This window comes from Ostrea edulis, chromosome 5, assembly GCF_947568905.1.
Source record: "Ostrea edulis chromosome 5, xbOstEdul1.1, whole genome shotgun sequence".
In the NCBI taxonomy this organism is placed as follows: Eukaryota; Metazoa; Mollusca; class Bivalvia; order Ostreida; family Ostreidae; genus Ostrea; species Ostrea edulis.
In genome coordinates this window covers 7,025,125-7,044,235 of record NC_079168.1, presented here as the reverse complement: position 1 = coordinate 7,044,235, position 19,111 = coordinate 7,025,125, and the positions used below count along the sequence as shown (strand labels likewise).

The following is a 19,111-nucleotide window of genomic DNA, read 5'->3' as shown; positions in this document are numbered from 1 at the left end:
GATAACTCGGTTTATCTGATCATGCACGATATAGGGTTCACGGCGGGTGTGACCAGTCGATAGGGGATGCCACCTGACCGCACCTCTGGTATATCCAGGGGTCCGTGTTTGCCCAACTCTCTATTTTGTATTGCTTATGGGAGTTATGAGATTGATCACTGTTCGTTATTTTCATCTTTCATTCAGTGAATATTAATAAACACTACAGGTGTATATGCAAAGTTTGGACCAGACCTCTACCCCAGGGATCATGAAAATTACAATTTTGATAGAAGCCTTCCTGCTCTACATGACTATGCATTTAGTTTTTCTTACAGATGTGCGGTTGTAGAGAAGATTTTTGAAAATTGACAACTTTTTAACAGTATTTGTCCCACTCCTATAGCTCTGGGGTGCAGTAGTTCTGAAATTGACAATTTATGTTCCTCTTATCCCAAAGATGTTTTATACCAAATTTGAAAAGAATTGGAATGATCAAGAAGTTAAAAATGTTTACTTGTTAATGGGCGACGGACTCAGGTGACCTAGTAAATCTTTATTCGTGATACATTCCAGGAAAACCTTAAAAATACTGGGAGAAAACCCACGTGTCTGAATGGCTGCCACCAAACCTGTAATCTGAACCCCTAAGCCTTTACTGACTTTTTGTAACATAAAACACGTCCGCCCCAACATCTCTACCGTGTAACGCTCTCTCGAATCTTGGGGGGGTTGGGGGGTTAGAAAGCGAGGGGTACCGATTGACCGTATATTCTCACATCTAATCACTGTCGAGAACAAAGATCAAACCCGGGTCGCAGAGAAGCGAGCGAGCAACCCGGGCACCTAATCTCTAACCCTAACCCTAAACCCGGGCACCTAATCTCTAACCCTAACCCTAAACCCGGGCACCTAATCTCGGCTGAATATTTAGACTGACACCGTCTGTTCAAATATTCAGCCGAACCCAATCTCAACCGAGATTAACTGGGCACCCGGAAACGTGCTCTTTGGATCTCACAGTCACCTCACCGGCACGTGATGAAGTCACCAGCATGTGATGACGTTATGACAATGAGTTACTTCTTAGTATACACACTTAACTTAATTTCCAGACAGAAACAAGTGCCCGCGTGGTTCACGTGCCCTCGTGGTTCACGTTTATAAAGCCATGTTTAGATATAATCACGAAGAACAGTGCAGGTATGTTGGACATATTTACTTTTCTACCAAATTCGTTGATAGATGAAATACACTACCAGCTCCAATAGTCCATCGATCCTGTCTATAACGCGCAATGGCGGGGAAGATACTCTATGCTAATGTACTTTAATGGAAGATTCTAACGTGCTTTCAACAGTAATTACTGCATTGTCAAACAATATTGGTCGTCTCGTAGACCTTTGTAAAATAACTTAAATCCCGGTGAATGAAAATCCGGGCGTTTTATTGTCCCACGGAATATTGATTTCTCACGCGTATTCTTTTCTACAGAGACCAGCCAAATGGTCCAATTGTGCACGAGAGATGTCCAACTTCCGAGTTCCTCGCGCGGAGGACTAGCGTTATCGGCCACGCCCCCTTGTTAAACTGACCAGGTGGCCGCGGTTAATTATTGACGACCATGTAAGGCCGAGTGAGCGTGCTGGAATGAACAAGCCCCCGGGGAGGGGGAGTTAAGTACCCCACTTCAAACTCCATCAAACATTGAAGGATGATGAAAAGAAAACGGATAATGATGACAAACCATTGCGATGTTTTGGGTCGGCATATGACACATTGATTCGTGTTTTCTCCTACAGAACAATTATTTCTTCTTGAGCAACATTCTTTGTATAAGATAATGTATTGCTTATAGAGTTTCCTTTCTCTATAGGGTCTGTGGTGTAGAAACAATAAATCAGCTATGTTTTACGCTTTTATTATACATGTACTCTTAATAGTTTGTAAATAAAATTGAATTAAACATGAGTGTATGTCCAATATTTCAGTAAAAATATCCAAAATATTTTTTAAGGGAATGTTTGATAGCATAATAGATTTTATCACAACTCTGTGTAAATAACCAGTACATGATTTTAAGTTTATTTTCAAAATGTATATGTACATTTCTTTCAGAAATTTTGATACTTACAATGTATATGATACAAAGATGCCCAAAGCGTAATAAATTTCTAAAAAATATCGTCTTACAGCCATAAAACACAACAGATATCCCAACATGCACCACGTCATGACCGAGTCATGCCATTTCACACCCCGCGCAAGAATATTTCCAGAGACGTATATAACATGTCTCTGATATGTCTTCTATCTATCATAATCAAACGGGGGAAAGCAATCTGAAAATAATCATATATAATTGATTCCTATTTGTCATTTGAACTGAACTTTTAAAAAATTCAGTTCCATTAAATATAACACACATTCATTTTCATTCAGCACTAAATATCAGATTAATATCGTTATGGGTGTTTCATGTCTTCAGCATTGTTACACTATAGCGAGATCGTCAGTAGAACAGGTGCGTTCCTATCATGCTTGGTATTGTAACACTGGATTAGATAGACCGTGATGTGTGTTATTCATTCGTAAGGCTGTTAGGCTCTTGTTGTACCAATCGTCTTCATGGGCATCCTGCCAAAAAAAAATAAAAAAATCCATTATCAACATTTTCATCGCTGTCATCATCATCATCTTTAAACAAGGATGAGTTTATTGGAAAAGATCAGTTCATTTTATTTTTAAAATGTATCAAGTTAAAAAAAAAATCATTACTGTATACAGGGTTATTTTCGCCCTATGTTATTTTCGCCTTTCTACACTTGTTGACGTTTTCGCTCTGTTTTAACTTCGCTCAGACACAGTTGTGTTAAAGATAGATATGAGGGAAAAAACCAATTTCGCCCAGTCTTAAATTCGCCCACTGAGAACAAGGGCGAAAATAAAACGGTGGCGAAGATTTCCCTGTATACAGTATTTAATGTTATGAACTTCATCACCGTCATCATCATCCCTAAAAATGGGAAAAATATAAATTCACTATTCAATTTATTTCAAGTCTAAAAAAGCATTGTTTTAAAAGCGCTTAAAATTACCAAATTATAATCTGTTGTCATTGGAAACTGTTGGACTTGTCTAGGCATTGTCGCCATATTAGCAGTAGACATTCCGGGCATGCTTGAGAACTGAGCCACGGGAGGGTAACTAGTGTTCATCTGGGGGTATCGAGACATGGTGTTCATTGGAGGGGTGGGGTATGCCCCGTAAGGTCGTGACGTGGTAGGGTAAATATTTTTCATCATGGCTCCGCAGGCCGGGTTCATCACGGGGGACAGGGACTTGGCCAGCTGTTTTTCTTGTTTTCTGTATTTTGCTCTCCTGTTCTGGAACCAAACCTGAAATTTTTTTTATAAGTTTCAATCAATGGAATCAAATGTAATGGGATCTATTTAAATCAGCCTGTTTTATACAAAAGTTGTAGTTTATGAAAGTAGCATAGTGCATGTGCTGTGTGCTTTTGCAATGCAAGAACTCTATTTCTGTCAAAACTGAAGTCGTAGACAATTCATGCAGATACTTGCAAATTTTCTGATTAGTCAAAAAATGCGAGGATTTATTACTCATGCAAAGTCGAACTCGCCGGCGATCCTACACGAAATCTACAAAGGAACCCCGGAAGAAGAGGGTCTATTTTCTAAAGACAGCGAAAGCGGGCACAGTCCCTTGAAGTACACGATGTTTTGCATACGTAATTGAAAAGAAATAGCTTTTGATGAACCAAGAGACCAAATATTTCTAGTGAGATTAATGAAGCAGACGTCAATTCGTAGCGCGTGCTGGAAAGTCCTCTGCAATTATCGTCGTCGCTCGTCATTCAGCATGTTGGTTTTCAATGCGGTCATTGAATCCCAGAAAGCAGAATTGATTTCAATTATTCCTGCAACGGAAAATGTACTTGATTTTGGAGAAATAGAGAACTGCAACGGGAATGGTTTTGGAGTGTTTTGGGGCAGCGAAACTTTTGAACAAAAAAATAGTCATTTGAAGACAAGCATAGAAATAAAGGTTTGATCACGCAGTAATTGTATTTGTCAATGCAAGTATCAATGATGTACATGCATATTTGGAAATTTTAAAGGGGCATTAGCTGTCATTTTGTCACCAACAAATAAATTCAATGAAAATTGCTCTATATTACAGATTTCAGTAATAACACCAGTATTTAATTGTTTCAAACACTTTTTAACCTCAAAGCAGGCACATGAATATGATTTTGGTGAATAAATAATCATTGTCTTGCAGGATAGTAAATCTTCCTCGTATATTTCTTCACACTAAAAGTGGTTATCGACCGTAGTTTTATCAGGTTTCTATTGTTTTTGTACAAAATAAGTGTTTTATTAGTCATTTATTTATATTCCTATGTCAGATATTTTGAGGGGAAAATGATTGGCAACACTTTCACAGCTAATGCCCCTTTAATCTACCTATCTGTGTATTAACAGCTACAGCACACGACGGGACAAACTACCTATTTTCTCACCGGTAGACCGATCGTGTGTCTATAACGACGTAATCATGACACGTTTCAGAATGCGCGTCTCGCACGTGACCAGAAGGATGTCGCAAATTGGTGGCGTACCGTCTAACACGTGCATAATAGTAAAATACTTTTCACGCCTGTTGTTCGAAAAAAATGCCTACACACGCAAATCACGAATTATTTGAAGGCCTTATTTTGATACGTATACATACATGTTTTATTTTAAAGTTCGATTACGCGCCTTCTTGGAAAAAGAACTTTGTCTTCATGTACATTGTTACAACGAAAAGAGTCAAATTGATGTTACAAAAATACTTCCTGGGTTTTTTTTTTGTTAACGGGTGTCCTTTCGTTGGAGGTTGATCGTCTCCAGAGAATGGACGAGATAATGAAAAAAGACAGAGCCGCTAATGGGAAACTCTCTTAGTGCTTTCTTTCACTGCATTAACGACAAATGAAAATTCATCAGCGCCGACACTCCAGCCTCTAGCGCATTGCCGTGCTGGCTCTTTCCAAATTGAATTTTTCTTTTTCCGTATACCGCAAGTTACAAGCATACACTGTCTCGCTGTCGCTGAGTTGGAAACTTCGTTACCGGAACAAAATAGTTCCTGTAGTTTCATCTACACAAGACTACTGCAGACTGTATTGAAAAAGTTTACATTAATAATTTAGTATTAGTGCTAGCAAAATTGGCGGGGTCGTCTTTAAGAAATTGCTTTAGTATCGTTGGCCTAATCCTAAAGAGATAACGCAAGTTTCAATACAAAGATTAAGAGAAAAATTGTTATTCGATTTTCTAACTGTCTAAGTTGCTTGTAGAATCTGCTTCGATATGTATCGTGAATTAAATAATTTTATCAAAATTTATAGAAGTGGTATGTTTGATTTTCTAGATGTTTTTATTATAAAAAATCTTTGGAGTACAAAATAGACTTACATTTAAAAATTTTTTTTATACCTCTCATGCCAGCTTCAGCTTTATATGTAAATCATTTTGAATGGTCAGTAGAGACAGGAAGATGGTAAAATATAGAAAAACGAAAATGAGCATGTGTAAAGTAAACTAAGATTTGTAAAAAGGCGAAAAAGGAATTAAATTTTTATATTAAATTTCAATCATAACATGGTGGAGTATAAAATGTGTCATTCACCAAAATGGTTTTTGTATTTACCCCCAAAATGAGCAGTTCTAAAATCAATTTGAAATCCATGACAAAATTCACGTAAATGATAATATTTATGAATTTATTTTTGTGGAGAGTCAGCTCCTCTTGATCAATTAATTTATCTATTGATAAGCTTCCAAATAATATCAAAAGCAAATAATTTATGCGAATTTCATCACAACTTTACAACAACAAAAAACAAAAAACAAAAAAAGATGGTCCATACAAAATAGCAAGTATAACATACGTGAATTTTTTTTTTTTTTTTTTTTTTTTAAAGAAAGAGCTTCACGCCAGTTCAAAGAGCGCGTTAGCGCTTCATGAAAAGTTTGCTGCCTGTCCATACCCTCATATTTATTTTTTATAATCACATTATACTTTCATCGGAATATGGGCAGCCGTTGAAATAGTTATAATATATTTATAGAGATTCATACGCACATTGTTCATGTAAATATTTTCATTACATCAGAAGGGGGAGTACATTTTATTTACTTTTTCCCTATTTGTTTAACAATGTCTCGTTCTTTCTTATTCCTCATACACAAAATAAATATTTATTCCTCATACATAAAATAGTTATTTATTCCTCATACACAAAATAATTATTTATTCCTTATTACCAAACGCCATACAAACAGCACGATAATGTAACAATCACTCTATAAATACACACAGGTAGAAGCCGTTTCCATTTGTTTAATTCTTCTATTCAGCGATAAATATCCATTTTTAAAAAAAAATCTTCAATTGTTAGTTTTTTTGTTGTTTTTTTTTTTTTACTTTTCGAGAGCATGTACATGTACTTTCCATCGTTTAGGCCTACTTATTATACAAAGTACGTAGATTGATATAGAAGTATTTTGATATAAATGGAACTCGTCTTTTAAGCCATGCTTTACCCATTTCACGTGTTCTATTTTGCGGAGACAGATTTGTACACCTTTCTTATTGTGCGATGACGGCGATGACAATTTCATTATTTACTGTATATGATGACGGCGATGACAATTTCATTATTTACTCTATACAATGACGGCGATGACAATTTCATTATTTACTATATATGATGACGGCGATGACAATTTCATTATTTACTATATATGATGACGGCGATGACAATTTCATTATTTACTCTATACGATGAGGGCGATGACAATTTCATTATTTACAGTATACGATGAGAGCGATGACAATTTCATTATTTACTTATATGATGACGACGACGACAGTTTCATTATATACTGTATACGATGAAGGCGATGACAATTTCATTATTAACTGCTGACGACGAGGGCGATGACAATATCCTTATATACGGTATACGACGATGGCAATGACAATTTCATTATATACTATATATGATGACGGCGATGGCAATTTCATTATTTATGTATACGATGACGGCAATTTCATTATGTACTGTTTACGATGACGGAGATGACGATTTCATTATACACTGTATACATGTATAATCGTATGTAAACATATTCTCTGCACTGTTGTAGCAGTAACAAGAAATATACGTCAAAGTCCTGGCTTCAAATCATAAAACGTGCAATATAATAATTTTGATGATAATGTTAATATTAATCATACTAATTATGTTAATAATACTTTAATCAAAGAAGATAGCTCGACTATTAGTGCTATAGACGAGATAGTCTTTCTCGAGGCCTCATTTTGTATTTGCATGTGAAGGTACAACTCTCACGCTTCTAGCTCCTGAGCTTCTGCTTTTCTAAGTCTAGCTGTGACACAAAATTCGTAAAATTATTTCATTTTTTTATTTTCAAATATACACAAATTTGTGCATACGTCCATCATCAAAATAACATTTGCCTTAAAATTTTCAGTCAATTTAAAGGACCATTTAGGGGGTGGGGCAAAACAAAAAATCCCGAAGCATATATGAAAATAAAAGCAATCCCTTTTACGGAAAGTATGAAATAGTTTAGAGTTGTTTCGTGGTCTGTGTGAGAATTGTATTTTTTAAAATTGCACATAAATCACAAAGTCTTGCCTTAAAATTTAAATTGGAACTAAAGAAAGTGGGGGTTAAAGATCACATATTTTGAATTATTGACCAAAATGCTGAATTTTACACAAAATTTCAGGTAAATCAATATAAATCTTTTGAGAATCGGTGTTCTGTTTAGAAAAACATATCAAGCAAATTAATTAATTTACAACATCTTAATTAGATCAAAGTTTCTACTACATGCATCATGAATTACAAAATTGAAATTCACAGCTAGGTGTATAATTATTGACGATATGTTGGATAAAACAAAAACTGTAAAATTGTGCAAATTTAGATCTTTTTGATTAAAGAATCCCTTCCACCACAAAATGTAGCTTTTTTCAGATTCTTTATTTCCTTAATCTATACAGCTCATCGGTTTATTTACATATTTACAAATATATACAAATAAGACATCGGTAGTCCTCTCCAAACCCTTTCAAAATTTGAATCAATTTTAAAAAAAAAAATCCATCTGTTTAAGTAGTAAATATATTTGAACCATTAGAATAAGTATTGAACTGTTTTGTACAGTTATATCATCCTGCGCTGTTATGCTCAAAAGCGGAAGAACAAACTTCCTTTAAAAAGGCAGCCTACCAACAAATACATTCAGGAGGCACCCGCTGTAAACCCATCTACATGTATCGGTGTATGGGCAGGGAATATTAAAATTGTTCAATCAAAAAGTACGGGGTGGGTGGGGGTGGGGGGGGGGGGGGGTCAGCTCCTGTAACCCCTCTAGATCCGCCTCTGTATACATCATTAACGATATCTACATTAAGTTCTATACTTTCCTCACATTTATTTGTGTACGATCAAGAGACTTGTCTCAAACCAAAAATTCAAATTTATTTCTTGTTGTTATAAACTTTATAAAGCCACATACATGTAATTCAATTATGCGTGATAATATATATTCATATGACTGTACATTCGCACACATTACTTATTGTGTTAAATTTTTGAAAGTGACATGTGTTCGTTGGGCCAGGTGTAAAATTGCGTTGACATGTAACATGCATCTTAGTGAAATACAAACGGTGTAGTAACATAAATGTATTGCCATGGTAATGAAGTGCTTGCATTTGATATTTTTAATCTGATGCTTAATGATGTTACCCCAAAAGTGTAAATATTCTCTGTATCCATTATAAATCTAACATTATCTATTTATGTGTTTATATTTACTGTCCATGTGTCCATTATAAATCTATAATAATCTATCCATGTATGTTTTTTTAAAATATGTACACACTTTTGTTCTGCTTTACATCCATATTTCAATCTAAATATTCATATTATTTACAAGCTACGTCTACTTCAAACGGTGATTAAGAATAGAGAGCGGGAAACATATACCTGCCTTTTTTGGCTTGTATATCAGCAGTGATTGTTTGGTATGATGCTACTGAAATACTACATTATTTGAATAAATATTATTTAACCCAAACAAATGATAGTGATAAGAGTGATGATTCAGTATAACTTTAAAGCTTTTGAATTTCTGAATATTTATAAGGACCGAAAAGGCATTTATTCTGTATAGTGTTTTTTTTTTCCTTATGTAATATGACTATGATGTCTATAATGCGAACTATACAAACGCAGACCCAGAAGAGCAGAAAAACCTGCAATTTTCAGTGAACATGGTAAATAATGTGAAGGCAGAAAAACCTGCAATTTTCAGTGAACATGGTAAATAATGTGAAGGCAGAAAAACCTGCAATTTTCAGTGAACATGGTAAATACTGTGAATGCAGAAAGACCTGAAATTTTCAGTGAACATTCTAAATACTGTGAAGGCAGAAAAACCTGGAATTTTCAGTGAACATTCTAAATACTGTGAAGGCAGAAAAACCTGCAATTTTCAGTGAACATGGTAAATACTGTGAAGGCAGAAAAACCTGGAATTTTCAGTGAACATGGTAAATACTGTGAAGGCAGAAAAACCTGCAATTTTCAGTGAACATGGTAAATAATGTGAAGGCAGAAAAACCTGCAATTTTCAGTGAACATGGTAAATAATGTGAAGGCAGAAAAACCTGGAATTTTCAGTGAACATGGTAAATAATGTGAAGGCAGAAAAACCTGGAATTTTCAGTGAACATGGTAAATAATGTGAAGGCAGAAAAACCTGGAATTTTCAGTGAACATGGTAAATAATGTGAAGGCAGAAAAACCTGGAATTTTCAGTGAACATGGTAAATAATGTGAAGGCAGAAAAACCTGCAATTTTCAGTGAACATGGTAAATAATGTGAAGGCAGAAAAACCTGCAATTTTCAATGAACATGGTAAATAATGTGAAGGCAGAAAAACCTGCAATTTTTAGTGAACATGGTAAATAATGTGAAGGCAGAAAAACCTGCAATTTTTAGTGAACATGGTAAATAATGTGAAGGCAACACTTACAGTGACGTAATGTGAAGCTCCTCGTGTTTTTATGAATGTATTATTGCTGTTCAATATAACCCGCAAACTAATTTGTTTAAAGAAGAAAAAAATAAGTATCGATATTTCTATGAATTTGTAAATACAATTACTTAGTAAGAACGGATGTTAGAATAATCGTATAAAGTTATTATACATTTTATACTATATCAAATTTATCGTATATTAGTACAAAAATAATTTTCAAGATTGCATCATCAGGGTGCTGTGGTTTACTGTTCTATAATAAGCATCAACATGTACAATAGAAAATTGTTTTGTGTGCACTCTTGGTCATACCTCTAAAGCATTCTCTCTAATCGCTGGAACGAGAGAGAGAGAGAGAGAGAGAGAGAGAGAGAGAGAGAGAGAGAGATTTGATTATTATCAGATGCATTCGTCAAGTGGACCGCTATGAAAACATTGTTGGTATTTGTGGATCTGATTTTTGACTGTACGTGACGGGATCCATTAATAATGTAAGGTCGGGTAAAGCTTTTCACACAGGTAAACTGCCATCATGCTGCCAACGTCCACGCATCAATACTTAATGGACACTGGATCGATTTGTTTGTCCAACTAGGTAATACAAGGTCAAAAGCCGACTATAAATATATTATACAACTTCTGCAACCCGAAATAATTTCCAGTTTTTAGGGCATATTATCTATTTATGGCTATAAGTTTCATCGTTCAGTAAACTACATGTACAAAGAAGAACATGGATATGGCGAAAAGATCAATCTTATAAATAAAACAAAGAATATTAACAAAACTAAGAATAGGACAAACACGGATCACCGGATACACCAGAGGCGGGATCCAGCGCCGAGGAGGACCAAGCTTCCCCACTAACCGGTCACACTCGCCGCGACACCCCCCCCCCCCCCTGCTGTTCTAATATTAGGAGCAAATAAATGACCTTTTATTATAAAAGGGACTGTGCATCTTCATATTTACAACAGTTACAGAATGATTTAATGTATTTTGCACTGGCTAATTTATTCACATGATATTCGTGCAAAAATTATGTATTTTTCGTGTAATATTCTAATATCTAAAAAATAAATTTAAATTTTGAAACTACATCCATTTAATTAAAATCCGACTACTTAGATCCGCGCCGTATACTCTGCGATTGTGAGCGTATCCTGGGACCTGATTTTAAAGTATTCAATGTATAATGACCATATTTCATATCTGTGGAATATTTGTAATCATGGTATCAGTTTGAAGAGTCCATCAAATAAAAATAATCCACCATAGCAATTTTTAAAATTTTGTTAACTGCCTGATTTATTTCACCTAGAATTTAACATTGAAGTATATGGGGAAAGCATGTTTTATTACAATATTTTAAAAACAAATTACATTTTCATGATTATCTCTTGGTAGAAAGTTACATATACTTTCTTTTTATGAATATATGAAATAAAATTAATCATTGACCATACACATTTTTAGAAAATTAGATTTTTCTTATTTCTACAAAGGGCAGACAACTCTTCCAAAAAGTCTTAAGTGCAAAAAGGTCAGCTTCTAATCATTTACCAGTCATGTGAATTTCATCTACTTCACTTTCATCATTATTTAACATTAAACTTTTCTGTTGATCTAAATCCTTCAAAATTGTTCATTAACCTTTCATTATACATGGAATACCTTCATTAGATTAGAAAATACACGAGGGAGTGGCGCTCCACGTCGGCGTACTTCATGGACACACTCCATGAAGTTCATGTATGCCGGAGTGACACGAAGCGTCACAGTTCATAACCTCACGTATTTTCAAAATTAAAATTTATTTTCTATATCTTCAATCTAGTTTCTTTCGGAATTCTCAGCCGATGAAATAAACGTACTATATTTTTCATGATTTATACGCGCATTGTTCACAACTGCAGCGCATTCATGAGGAAATGACCATCACTACAATTTGTAAATATATCAAAGGTAATAACATTGGAAATGTGAATATAAATATATGATAATTTTCGATTATGTTCACGCAATAATAGTTCAGTATACGCATGCAAATGTTACAATACTTATGCTACATCGAACCGTGAAGATATGATGGAACACTAAAGCTTGTTAAACATCATTGTGTGTATTTCCAAGTTCTAAACACATTGAATTGATAAATAACATCATTCATAATAACAATTTATTTGTGTTTATTTCATTTACTATCCTAACCCTTCTCATAATCACATTTCACAGAAAATGGCAGTAAAATACCATGCTTTATAATCTCGGTAATTGACACATGCTAAAAACAGACATTCTTAAAAAAAAAAATCCGAGCATAACTATCAATTTTTGAAGTCAAATAGATCCCTTATGAAATACAGTTGTTCTTTTCTTTAGAAATTTACAGAACTAAGCATTATCGCCATTAAAACTTGGCATACCTAATTATATTTATCAACTTCAGCTTAACTTTTTAAAAAATCTAAACACATATCGTACTACAGTTGGGCAGAAAAGGCAGCAGGCTTAGCCTATATGAGCCCTCTGCTAATGATCAAACAGAATATGTACATGTACAAAATATTGTATAACATATGTAATCAATTTGGGGTATGTTTGTATATGTAAAAAACAAAAACAAAATTAACATACACAGTACATAGTACAGTTTAGAGTACCATACAAGTATAAATAGAGTATTTATGGTACCGGTTATATACATTTTCAGAAATATATTATATACTTATATTTGAAGATTACCTAAATCTTTCGGTAAGTGCAATGAATTTGTGCACAAGTTAAAAAAGGTTCTTATTTGTGTCAAAATCAATATCAGAATTTCCAAATAATAAAAGATTTGTGGATACGCGTGTACCAGTGTCAGACATCATTGTTTTTATATTATGAAGAAGATCATATCAATAATTATTAGTAGCAGAGCATTAAAAAAAGTAATGATTTGCATCCTCACAGGGTGCATCACAATTATTACATTTGGACGAGTCTGGCAAGTGATGGTGGGGGGTGGAGAGATCAGAGTTATTTTTTAACTGACAATGTATGATATTGTACTTTCTATTACATATACCAACATTGAAATATTCAATACTACTCCTACAAAATAGCTTTTTAATTATTATTTGATATTGAAACGTTGGGAACTTTTTAAATGTTCGCTGCATGGAAGATTATTATATAATTGTGCTGTTGATGGAAGAAAGCTTTCCCTATACATGTACTAGACTGTTCTAATTGGAGGAATCTTAAAGGAGTTATTGATTAAGACTGTTTGGGAATATAGGGTTCTAAACGATCTGTAAGATATTGGGGCGAGGAGTCATTTGTTATTTTAAAGAATAATACTAGTTTGTGAAGATCCCATCCTTGTTCTTCACATAGACATGAACGAGAAGATTTACATCTTAAAGAGGTAGTAAAGCTCATTTTGGTGGATTTTTTCTCACCCCAAATCATCTTATTCCTTTCTAATATCATAAAAAATTATAAATGAATGATATTTATCAACTTCGAAATGATTGCAAGTGTGTCAAGATTGATCCTATAGGAGCCAACTTATCTAGCAGATTGAATTTTTGTCCAGGTGGCAAAAATTCAGGGGATGTAATTGAAAGATTTTAATTGTTTTAAATCTGGAAATAAATGCAGATGAATGCATAAAATTGTCATTATTTACAGAAAATTACTTGTTTGAGCCAATTGGACTCATTTTAATTCTTAAAAATATTTCAAACAAAATGGCCTATACTATCCAGTACTTATATTCCAATAGCTTTTACTTCAAAGTCTTCTACCTATCCCAAATAACAATTCAATTCATTCATTCATTCATTCACTCAGACCATCCACACAATGGTACACGGGGTACATAAATATATAAAATTAGTATTTAAACAATATTGCCACGGGTACAAGTACATAAATAATAAATGCACATATATATGTTCATTAGCACAAAATAGAGGTGAGGACATGATGCATACAACGAGTACATCATCATATTCTAATAGGGGACATATAAAAGAAAAATAATAAACATTGATTAATGCTTTGCAATTAATCTTGAATTTTGATATTCTTATTAAGTTCAGTCTAGAAGATGCTTTTTCATGAATTGTTTGAATATGTGTACTCTACGTTGCATATGAATGAAATTTAACACCAAGATGAGTGTGTGCTGTTGATGTAATAATTACCGGACCCTGATTGTCAAATGTTATATCAAGGAATTGGGTATTTTTTCTTGGAAAGTTTACATTTGTAGTTTGAACAGGGTTGATATTTTGATTTGAACTATTAATTGTCGAAGGGAAAATATAAAATGACGTTCTGTCAATAGAATTCTAGGTGGAATAAAGCGTAAAAATTTCCTCGACAATCGTTTAAACTAAGGAATATTAAAGATCTTTTGAAGTTTCGGACGTTAATGATTTTGTTAGGTCCTTCGGAACCCCTCCCCGCGGTGCGTTTCGTGTTTAGTTTAGCTCCATCTGTCAAACAAAATTTTCCTCGTTTGTTTCCGAGCACGGATTTTTGGTACAAATATTGATAATTTTCCGACTAGACCTCTTGTTTATTTGCTCAATGGGGAATTCTAGCTTTTAATTATGGTCAGTTCTGTCAGTCGTAAAGCGTCGGATTCACTAATTATATCTCTGAGAACATATTTCCAAAGTCCAGAACAAGTTTCGGAACCCATTTTAAACCAATGAATTACTTTCTTAAAAATTTCTAAGTCGTTGATAGAGGTATGATAATTTTCTTTTATGTAGATATAGATCAATATCCTTTTATATCGAATTTCCTCATGGAATAGATGGATAAATAAATCAATAGATGAACACTCAATAGATAAATAAATAAATATAAAGGAATAGTATATCATTTCTTGCAGTTTATCTTCTTCCGAAATAAAAAACCTCCAAAAAAATATAGTTCCATTGAGGACACTTGTTACAAACAAAAATAAAATACATAAATAAGTTGATATTTTTTGGCTTATTCTGGTTGTAAGTATTACAAAGATCAAAAACCTAAAATTTCAGGAACTTGAATAAATTCTACCATGTTCAAACATTGTAACATATTGCTCTTACGTATATATAACTCCATATCAAGTTTCCTCACTGTGGATATAACTGAGAAATCGTGGACAAAAATTAAATTCCATGCGGTGGAAATTATAATCATAAATCTAATATCCATTTTCATAATTAATTTTTTTTTTTTTTTTTTTTTTTTTTTTTTTTTTTTGAAAACAAAATTGCAGCATGTCGCCTTAAAGTTCGGATATTCTCTTTTTCAAATCATTATTTTCACCATATTTCAATTGTATAATTTCTAAACTATTAATAAAATCCATTCATAGTCCAAATCAATTAGTAATCAATCAATAAGTAAGTAATCAATTACTTACTTACTTAGTAGTCATTCACCTCAACTATATATCCCTGATACAAAGTTTGACCATATGACTGTTTTTGTTCCCTCTGAAGTTCATCTTGTTTGTTTCATTGAGACATGGCTAAATACTGGTACAGACACACGTGTGGGGACACAATTTTTAACGTACTGTCACAATTAGTTTGAACGACACGGGAAATAGAAATTTTGACCACCGGTCAATGGGAAGTTTAAGTTGTCCTACGTCGAATAACATAGATAGGATGCAAAACAAATCTTTTCCAATCAGTGAATCAAAATATTTTCCTATTATACGAGTAGAGTAACATCATGGATACCTTCACCAGATTTTTAAAGTAAATTCTTTGACATATCTAAAACCAGCAACAATATTGTGATTCTCAATGATTCTCGAGTTTATGGGTATTTGGGTAACTCTTATATCTGTGGTAATTTCACTTCCATGGTTAATGATATCGATATGTTTTGATTTGTATATTTATATGTTAAAGACAGGACTACAATGTAAACTAGTTTGTAAAATAACTAATTATGAAATCCTGTAGACATAAAGGATATTATTATTACCATGATCATTACTACTATCCCCCTTCCCAGGTAGAAAAACTCTAAATTTGGTTGTGATAGTTGCTATTTTATTTGAATTCTAGCAAGGAATTAAAAGCTCTAAGTTTTGCTAGTTGTTATTTTACGTGAATTCTAGCTATTTTACCTGAATTCTAGTTATTTTACCTGAATTCTAGCCTCATTGAGTTTGGTAATCCTTGCTAGCTCCTCGCGGCAGTAAATGTCGGGATAGTGACTTTTTGCGAACGCATTTTCTAATTCCTGTAGTTGTTCCTGTGTAAATGTGGTCCGGTGACGCCGTCTTGCGGGAGTCGGGCATGTAGCTGGATTCGAACCTCCGGGATTGCCTATTCCGGAATTGCTGGTTCCTGTTCCAGGTTCATGTTTTATTTTCTTAAAGGCCCCTTCCGGACCTACGAAAAGTAAAAGAACAGTTCTTGGACGACATTTGCTTGAGGAAGTATAACACAATTATTAGTAAAACCTTTTCTGAATTTCTCTCAGCATTTAATTTCTTCATTGTCTGAAATGAAATAAATTTTTCACGATTTGTAGAGACATAAAAATTAAAACAAGATAATTTGTACACAAACTATTCTAAATATTGTTGAAAATAAATGCTTCCAAATTGCAATGAATAGCAAAATACATGTACAAAGATTATCTACTACCGGTTCAGCTTCCTGTCGCCCAGATGAATTGAACAAACAGCTAATAGCAAACAGCTAATAGCAATAAAATATAGCTAAACAAGCAATTCCGAAGAATTCAAGTTATATAAAGCTGTGCTAAATTAAATTGTAAAAGCAATTTTATCAAATTTATTGGGTGTTCTTCACGCCCCTAATCATTGTATGGTCACTACGAAATTCGATAAAAATACTTACCATGGTCGCCACTACAAATTCTATCAAATTTTATTAATCTTATTCACTCACAGCAAAAACAAATTACAGGAGCCCCATGAATTCCAAAATTTAGTTAGTCCAAACTTCGGCGAAGAATACGTTCGGAGATGTGATAAATTACCTGTAATTTCACCAGCACTGTTTAATGTCGGAAAGTATCTCGTAATTTATATCTCGTATCGTTACTAAATCACGGTATTAACTAAATCTAGAATCCCTAATTTACAGTATTGTGAGTTAAACGTGATTATGTACCTAGACCTCTAACAACCCACCTGATAATTCACTGCCTTCCATTTTTCAATTCCGTGATTAATGGGGTAGTTGTAAATTAGGTTAATTCACAAAACTTATTAGTGGTCAACTAAATTGAATTCATCTCCGTTGATGAACAAGGTTACTAAATACCTACCATTAGGGTCGGAGAGATTCCGAGCGCTGGAGCCATTGTCCAAATTGTAAAGAGCAGAAAATTCATCCAGTTTTCTCTTGCTTGTACCTTCTTCCCCGTGTTGGATTCTATCGTCCGTCATTTTTTCCCCAAAATATATATTTTATGATCGTTATGACGGAGGATGAAAATTAAATGCCTAATATAATTTTCTTATCTGTTGATTTATAGTACGAAGTAGGGAGATTTTTTCTACCTAAAGGCTCTCGGCCAATCAAATTACACGAAACCACTATCAGAATACAAAGAACATGTCTTGCTCGAAATTGACCGGCGATTGGTCCGTTTGGAATCAAAGAGCTCGCCGCATAATTATCCAAATTAGAAGGCGTTACCGAATTCTAGGGTCAATATTGATTTCGTCAATTATTTGTATGATGACAGATGATCCGGTTTTTTTGTTGATAAATACCCTAAATGTTTTTTGTAACTTGCAATATATCCCTATATTACATTACCTTATGTCAGTATGGATACAGATAATATTCCCATTTCTCTCCAAAACAAAATCTAAACAAAAACACCCGTTTCCTAATAGAATTCTAACTATATGATAAAAAAGGTTTTTAAAAAAAAGCATAAAATATTGCTAGACTATTTGAACCGTTTAGAATTTGTTAGGTTTGATTGTGATTGAAATCTTCCCCAATTACAGAACGACCGAACAACTGGTCTGCGATTACCCAGATGTCCGTGTTCAATCTCTCTGAGGAGGGGGTTATACCTTCTACCAGAAATAGAGCGCTGGTGTGAAGAAAATCACCCTTTTAACAAGAATACCACAACCTCTGACCAGCAATCAAGAGAGGAGTGAAAGGTCCCGAAATCGTGAAATCACGGTGCCTAAGCTTACGTAACATTTCCCGTCGCGACTCCATCTGAAGTTTTCATTCTTGTCATGAAAAGAATTCATCAAATAAAATTCAAATGATTAAACCTTGCCAGAAGTCTTTTTATGTAATTGTTTGGTAAAATTTATAAGAAGTACAAATTATATATATACAACGCCGATTGAATAATCATATTAAATTTATAGTTTTTTGTTTTGTATTTCTTTGTCAGGAGTATATTCATTTTTGTGCGTGAGTATTATAAAGAAGAAGAATCCAACTTAGACATTAAAAAATTGAATTCTGATTGAAAAAAACCCCACCAAAACAATACTTTTGAAAAAGAGATATATACATGTACATATGATCAATACTGTTCACGGTGACTAACCATATCAACTGAAAAATCTATTACAAAAATATAGGTTATGTTTCTCCACTTATTAGTATCACCTTTATACCTGATATAGAAGTGTAACATGAAAATTGGACTTTGCCGACCGATAACAATATTAGGACCTCCCACCCACTGCTTTACGCTAAACTGCGAAGGGCGTGTTACCTCGTCATCGTTCCCTGGTATATAAGGTGTCGACAAGGTTTTAAATTACAATTGTATCTTACAAAATCTGTTCCAAGTATGTATGTTCAAAATATCAGTAAATACCGATTATCCTCACATAGATTAGAAATTGAACAAGGTAGATTTAGCAATATTCCAAAAAACGAAAGAAAATGTAAATTATGTTCAGATAGTATTGAAGATGAGTATCATTTTATATTAGTATGTC

General features: G+C 33.7%; 1 protein-coding gene across 1 annotated transcript; it reads right to left on the bottom strand.

Moving 5' to 3' along the window:
* Positions 1–1,884: 1,884 nt before the first annotated feature.
* On the bottom strand, positions 1,885–17,580 carry LOC125651360 (homeobox protein unc-42-like). Its single transcript, XM_056167139.1, has 4 exons — positions 17,452–17,580; positions 16,297–16,544; positions 3,078–3,377; positions 1,885–2,616 (listed from the first exon to the last, which is right to left on the bottom strand). The coding sequence occupies exons 1-4, from the start codon at positions 17,570–17,572 to the stop codon at positions 2,515–2,517; spliced, it is 771 nt and encodes a 256-aa protein (XP_056023114.1). The 5' UTR covers positions 17,573–17,580; the 3' UTR covers positions 1,885–2,514.
* Positions 17,581–19,111: the final 1,531 nt, after the last annotated feature.